The sequence below is a fragment of the Rhododendron vialii genome, chromosome 6a (assembly GCF_030253575.1).
Source record: "Rhododendron vialii isolate Sample 1 chromosome 6a, ASM3025357v1".
Lineage (NCBI taxonomy): Eukaryota > Viridiplantae > Streptophyta > Magnoliopsida > Ericales > Ericaceae > Rhododendron > Rhododendron vialii.
The window spans coordinates 40,318,898-40,326,241 of NC_080562.1; the positions used below are offsets into that span (position 1 = coordinate 40,318,898).

The window sequence follows — 7,344 nt, forward strand, 5'->3', positions numbered from 1 at the left end:
TGACCTCTATTTCATCTTGGGCCATTATCTGGTTAAAACTGTCATAAGAATGACTTTGGCTCACTTCAAATTAGTAACTTTCATAATCTCTAAGTGTTTCATCCCACTTTAGGTCCATGAAAGTTTAAGATGGATGTATTTCTTGGGCTCACTGCAACCAGTAGGAACAATGTGCTTGGGTATCAAAAGGCAAAATTTAATAATTGACATGAAGTCAAATAAATAATATGGCTATGTACGCGTGTGGACTCCCGCAACTGAAGGGTCATACTTGGTCATAGAACTTGAGAATTCAATTTTAAAAAATTGGATTACTTCAGCCAGTGAAACAATGAACTTGGTATCACAATTTGAATAGGAAATTCGGTATTGGAACAACAAATAGGAGTGTGGATGCCATGTTTGATTATTATCAAATGAAGTAGGCAGTGTAGCGAGCATGTGGTTATGCAATGTCCTCTTCTCTGATTCTTGCTATAATGACAACCATTGGAGTCAATACTGTTTACGTTTCATTTCAAAATTGTACTTTTTCTAAAAATCAATAAAATGTGAGAATTGCAAACCAAGGAACAAATCTCTGTTGTCCCATTAAAAAATGATGCACTTGTTAATTTATTGTTTAGACATTTTGTCGAGTAATTGGTAAGCAACCTACGTACAACAAAACTAACTGTATTTTACTCAGGAATAAACCAACTAATGATAAAATTTAAATCAGAGGGATAGCAATTAATCATGTTAAAAAAAAAAAGATGTACCAATGCGTATCTATTCAAAATTAAACCGAAGGGAAATAAATAGACACTAATACCCACGATCTTTGTTCCTTTGGAGACGTTGGTCAACCAGCCCGGCCGCTTGACAAGCTTGAACAGGTACTTGTTGCCAAAAAATGCTAGGGAGGGTAGAAGATAAAACAGTGTGGCTCGGTGGAATGCGCTTAAATACTAACAAATTATTCAATCTTTGCTATGTCAAATTGAGAGGAATGCCATGCTAACTGGGGAAGAGGCTTTACTATCAAACATGATACATTCCAAAAGGGCTACGAGATGCGTTGGTCACTTAGTTGTAACCAAAACTGCAAAGGCCATTCGGTTTTTATTTTAATATCATACAGAGAGATGGCAGTTTTTTTCCCTTTTTCCGAAGAGTTGCCATTAGTTAGGCAATGGCTAGCCATGCAAATATTTAATGTTTTAATTTTGGTAAAAGACACATACTAGTTGGGAGGGGTGGCCAGATGGGGAAGGGGTGTGGGATAGGGTTGGAATTCATAGGAACTGGTGGGGGTATTTTTGGGAAGGAAAAAGTAGGAAACATCTTTATGCTTTTAAAAGAAATAGTATAAATAAAATCCACACAGACTGACTCTTAACTAATCAAACACACAGTTTGAAGCTTACTGTAGTTTTTGCATAGTCAGTCGCATATGATTTTCCTTCCTTAGCCATCTCATCATCGATCTTGTTATAAACATCTAAAAGGGCTTGATAATATAGCTTCATGTGGTCTAGAAGTTGATCCAAGGCTCTCATTTTTCCCACCTGAAAATCAAGTTGCCAATTTGAATGCCTTATCTTTTTTTTTTTTTTTTTCTCGGCAAAAGAAAATTTTATTAAACTCAAAAAGGGTACATTGAGTAAAAGGGAAGGGAGAACCAGAAAATTCACCACAACCCTAAACAGGGAAGGAAAATAAAAGGAAAGTTACACCCAAAAAAGACACCTAAATAACGAGTCTTCTAACACCGTCAAGGTTTGATTTGATATCTTCCACCGTATACACCTTTATATCAAACTTGGCTTTAATCCACATGGCTGCTCTTGATTTGATTAACTCTTCCAAATGATTGCAATATCTTGCACTAGATGAAATCTGAATTAAGATCAGGAAGGGGAAAGAACGAAACCTCTCAATTGCATCGGTGAAGAGAAAAAGTTCTTCCAAGGTACATCATAAATGTCGTCCATAATTGAAGCCAAGGTAATCGCTTTAGTTAGTAATATTGATGCTCAAAGCACACACCCATCATCCAAAATTATGTGGCACTCCACCACTCTATATCCCTTGCAAACGGTAGTTTTATCTGCAAAGTCGAAACCTTTCCAGCACCAGAAAAAACAAAAATGAAAAATGGAATTAGTAACATGAAACAAGATCGTTATCTTATACTTGTAAGACCACTACAATTTGACTCAACCAACGAAGGCGATTACCTGGTGATTTCACTTAGCTCCCTCTGGTGCAAATTTTGCAATAGGTTAAAATCCAATTTTGCAAACTCCATTAGAGTTTTGTTGTGTGAATCATCTTGTTTTTAGAGGCATAGCGATACAAATAGGTGTTCATAAGATTACTTGATCTTCGGGTGATACAAGTGGAAGTAGAGATAGATTGAAATGGGAATTTTATTGATCAAAGGGATAGAGATGGGATCGAGCATATATTTCATCCCAATTAATTCGTTGCATACAAGTGATTGCCCTCCTCCTCGCTCTACCACACCTTTCTACACAACTGGAAAATGAAAACAGAAAGGAAAAACAGATCTTTTATTGAAAACAGAAATTGGCTATTGCAACATCACACAACATTCCTACTTGGCACCGTATCATCGGGCTCATCCTTTCGCAAGAGAGATTTCAAATTGGCACAGAATCAACGAGTACCGAGGTCACTATTTCCTTGAATTTGGCCCCAGAATGTGTGTAACTATCCGCATCCTTGTATACAATATGAAACGTTCGTGCCACATTGAAAACTCTCAAGAGGACAGGCATTGGGACAGCGGTTGGGCGGAGGCACTCTGAGTTGTTGTCTTTCCATGCACTTGTAACTTGTTTCTGAAATTCAGCAACGGCCTCTTCTTCTGTCGCACCATATTGTTTCATGTAGCATTCAACTGCTGAGGCTGCGTGACCTCTTTCTTGCTCAAACTACAGTTGCACCATCACAAATGTTAGCATGAAAAAAGAGGTAGTACGACGTCATAATATATGCTGTATTATGAGTCTATGGCTACTTTAGAACAAGTTATATCCTCAATCGATCTTACCTCGTGGGAAACGATGTCGTCCATGAGCCTGCCAATCACTCCAGAAGCTTCAACAATTAAAGGATCACTGATAACCCAATCAAAGGCCTCTTTGGTCGCAACCTCTCCCATTCCAACAAGGGAAGCGGTCGCAAGTGATCGGAGACCAGCACTCAGTTTCCCAACTGGCATGTACTCTTCCAAGGTTGGAACATAGCCTTCGTGATACCATTTGGCTTCAATCAAGTATACTCTAACCATATCTTTCAACTGCAATTCATTTTGAGGACAATGAGTAAGTACTATTTGACGGAATTCTAACTTCAAATAAATTGTAAAAATTAAACAAAGAAGTCAGTTTGTTCGAGGCGAAGTACTGCGGATTTGGCGTATTCGACTCGATATGATCTTCCTTGCTTGGCCATTTCATCCTCAATCATGTTGTAAGTATCCAAAATCTTCTGATAAAAGTGTTTCATGTAGTCCGGAAGTTGATCCGGGGCATTGACATCCCACCTGAAAATCCAAATAGGTTATGGGAAATGACCAAGGGGTATAGCAATAGTTGTTGAAACCAAATTTAGATAATAACTTTACATTCTACTTTTAGATTTCGAAATTTATACTCTAGCATTAGTTGATAACGTTCCATCACAAATTCAAGATTCAAACACAGTCTAGGAATCTCAACTTAAAACTTTTCAAGGTTTTGATCTTGTGAGAATAGGTCAAATAAAAAATAGTTTAAGATCACGATGGAGAGGGAAATTTTAACCTTTGAATTGCATCATGGTAGATCACAAGTTCTTCGATGGTAGCATTGCTAGCATCATATAAGTCATCATTAATGGAAATCAAGGAAATCAATTTGGTTAGAATCCTTATAGCAGGAAAATATTGGGGCTCATAGTACACTCCCAATATCCAAAAGAACAACTCCACCCCTCTGTCTCTAGCGAAAGGTAGTTTCCCTGCAACGTCCAAATCTTTCCACCACCTAAACCCAAAAATTGCACAGTTAAGAAAAGCGAAATGATATATTATTGATTGTATGTAAAACATAGGTCTAACATGTATATAATACCCCGGATTTCTTTGTGAAGATGAACTGATAATGTAGCATTTTTTTCAAAAACCTAAAAAGTCTTCAAAAAAGACAATACAGGAGATACAACCTTAGATTAGTAATTTTTCCTTCAGATGCCCTTGTTTTTTTAATCTTTGTATCATTTCAGAGATTAATAAAATTCTTCTGCCCAAAAAAAAAACAAAAAAACTAATGAAGAGCTTCTAGATAGGCTTATTGAACAGTTCGTATTATGTCACCTTGTGAATTCGCTTAGCTCTTTCTGGTGCAATTTCTGCAGTAAGTTGAAATCTAATTTCGCAAAATCCAATAGAACTTTGTTGTGGGAATCATCTTTTTCATAGAAGGAGATATAGTGCCTTGACTCGAGCCTTGTCAAGCCCAGGTGAATGGGCTGATCTAGAGCATGAACTACTTGTGCTGCAATTGGATTACTGCTCAAGTTTGGTAGTGCGGAATTGAGGTGAGTGGTGGTAAATTCCAGTGCTTCATCTAGTATTGCTTCTTGATGCATCCTCAGATATGAAGCTTCATACAAACTCAACAATCCTCTCACATCACCAATCAATGATTCTTTAAATTTCCCTTCATTGTCCTTGAGTTTGTTGAATAAATCTGCTTAAACCATTCAAAAACATGCATGATGAATTTACATAGTGAAATTTATTTGTTTCTCTTCTTGCTTTTTATTACTAGTACCAAAAAGTGAGGCTTAAGACTACGTTGAGGTTTAGCGAGCAACAGCACTAATAGAGTATATATGCATTCTCTAAAACTCTCTCGTTGCTTTTTTCTTACTACCGTTCTCGATTTCATTGTTTGTTTTTAAAATACTCCCTCTGTTTCAAATTGTTGAGTCTGTTTCCTTTTTGGGACCTCTCAAAAAATTGTCTATATTTCACAATCTATAATGTTTTTTATGGATTTGAAATCCTTGTTTAACAAATTTAATTGAGATCTATCAAATAATATCCATATTGAATATAAAAAATATTATAAATTAAAAGGAAACAAGGACAACAATTTGGGACCGGAGGGAGTAATGTAATTTCCCGTCGCCGGAAAAAAAATCACTTTCCATAACAGTAGAAGACACAAAGGTGACTTACCACAAGAGACGGGATATCCTTGTTGTCTAAGTAATCGAAATGAGAGAGCAGTCATGTAAAGATCCTCATCATTATTCACATTTTTTTGAGCAATTTGATGATCGGTTTCATATATGTGATGTAATATTTTCTCAATCTCTGTTTCGAAATGGTAGGCCACACCCAGGCGTTGGATTGCATCAATAAGCTCTAGCTGTTGTGAAGGTTCACCCTTAGCTTCCACTAGCTGCTTTTTCACCTTTTCTTTAAGCTGTTGATGATTTCGCTTCATGTTGATATCCACTTCCTACAGGAAAAATAAATAATTATAACCATGTCTTAACATTGTTACGTGGATTAGAACCATTGGTTTAACGGTTGCGTACTTGCACTTAGGTGTAGTAAGATATCGGGTTCAATTTTTATTTATTGATCAATGGGTTCGGATCCTCTATAGATTTGTCTAACAAAAAAGTATACCCGCAGGTTACGTGAATCTTCATCATCTAACCCGAGAAATGTTTATTTTTATTACCACAGGAAATACATTCTGTTCTAGGAATTGTGTGAGAACAGAAATTAAAACGAAAACATGACCTAGAATACTTGCTTTTCCAAGCTGGTTTTAAAATTGAACGCGGTCAAAATCATTTTCTTAACCAGGTGAGCCCATGCTGCACTCGTCTACCATTTTAGGGGTTTTCTAGTTTTTCCAATTTCGATAATCCAATTTGCGTTGATCAAAATACAAAGATGTCCTAAATTATTGGTCCAATTTGATAACTCAAATAACAAAATTATGTATGTAGTATTCCCTTTCGACCGTTTTCTATTTCATACTTTGCATGTAGCTAGGTTGGGAGTGAGAAAGGATTTTTTTGGTCAACTTGCATGGGAGAAATCTTAAATCTCAGTTAAGTTTGTTTAAGAAATAGCCTTATCTAATTATTTTTATTTTCCCATGTCTTTTGAAAAATAGCAGATGTATTTACGTAGAGTAGAACAATTAGATAACACGATTGGACATAGTAGAATTTTATTCAATAATGGTCCTATTTTCATCTAGACCACCCCACGTGTATCTTCATTTAAAGAAAAAATAATACAATTAATTTTACCATGTCAGCAGAAGCGTATGCAAGGAAATGATCTCCCCAAACGCTAGGATGAAAAACTGATGCAGGGCGACGCTGTATGATCGGAACGGGTGCCTTACTTGCGGTTAATAAAACTGTTGGGATAGAAGCCAATGCCATTTTTCTGGGTTGGGTGGCTGTGTTATGTGAAGGAATAAGATAAGAGGAATGAAGAGAAATTATGGTGTTGAATAAAGAGCAATTGTGCCTTCTATTTATAGAGTGGCTAGATTCTGATGGGACTGGAGACATCCTTTAGGAGGCAGCAAGATAATGTTGTTTATTTGGGAGAGAAGAATTACACTTTCTATGTGACACGGTCATGTCTTTTACTCTATTTATTAATCTTTGTAATATCATTTTCAAAGATTAATAAATTTCATATTTTGTTGTTAAAGAAAAAAAGAATGTGTGTGTGTACTACATACATTTTAGGGGCTCAAAGTGAACTTCAATATTAGGGCTCCATACTTACTTTTGTGAGAACAAATATACAATAACGTATAGTACTCAAGTAGATAAAATTACCAAAAATAGTAATTATTAAAAGAAGTAATAAAAACACCACTTGAACATCTGTCTCCTTGCATTTTTAGCAACAAATATAGCAATTATAAAAATTAGGCAAATGCTAATCAATGTCTCTGAGGCACAAGTTAAGATGCGGTATATATAGATTATTCACAAGTTAAAGACCTAAGGTACAATAAATAAGGAAGGTGGAATGCATATGGAATATGCACAAATGTCACAAGGAAACATTAATCATTGAATATTTCATGTAAATGATTTGTCTATTTATTCTCATATGTCCATATTTGTGCGATCTAGTAATCTGTGTATCTAGAAGAATACCATTTTCCTTGCAAGGGATATTTTTTTTTAGGCAGCAAGATTTTATTAGAACTCGACAAAGGCTACATTGAGGCAGCCAAACTCTATCTTGATCAAGAGAAAAACTTGAAATATAGAGAGAGCCAAAAGAAAGAGAAA

At 35.9% G+C, this 7,344-nt stretch overlaps 1 protein-coding gene across 1 annotated transcript; it reads right to left on the reverse strand.

Moving 5' to 3' along the window:
• Nucleotides 1-2,341: 2,341 nt before the first annotated feature.
• Nucleotides 2,342-6,471, reverse strand: LOC131328741 ((-)-germacrene D synthase-like). Its single transcript, XM_058361643.1, has 7 exons — nt 6,334-6,471; nt 5,237-5,522; nt 4,367-4,742; nt 3,816-4,037; nt 3,418-3,556; nt 3,062-3,310; nt 2,342-2,942 (listed from the first exon to the last, which is right to left on the reverse strand). The coding sequence occupies exons 1-7, from the start codon at nt 6,469-6,471 to the stop codon at nt 2,649-2,651; spliced, it is 1,704 nt and encodes a 567-aa protein (XP_058217626.1). The 3' UTR covers nt 2,342-2,648.
• Nucleotides 6,472-7,344: the final 873 nt, after the last annotated feature.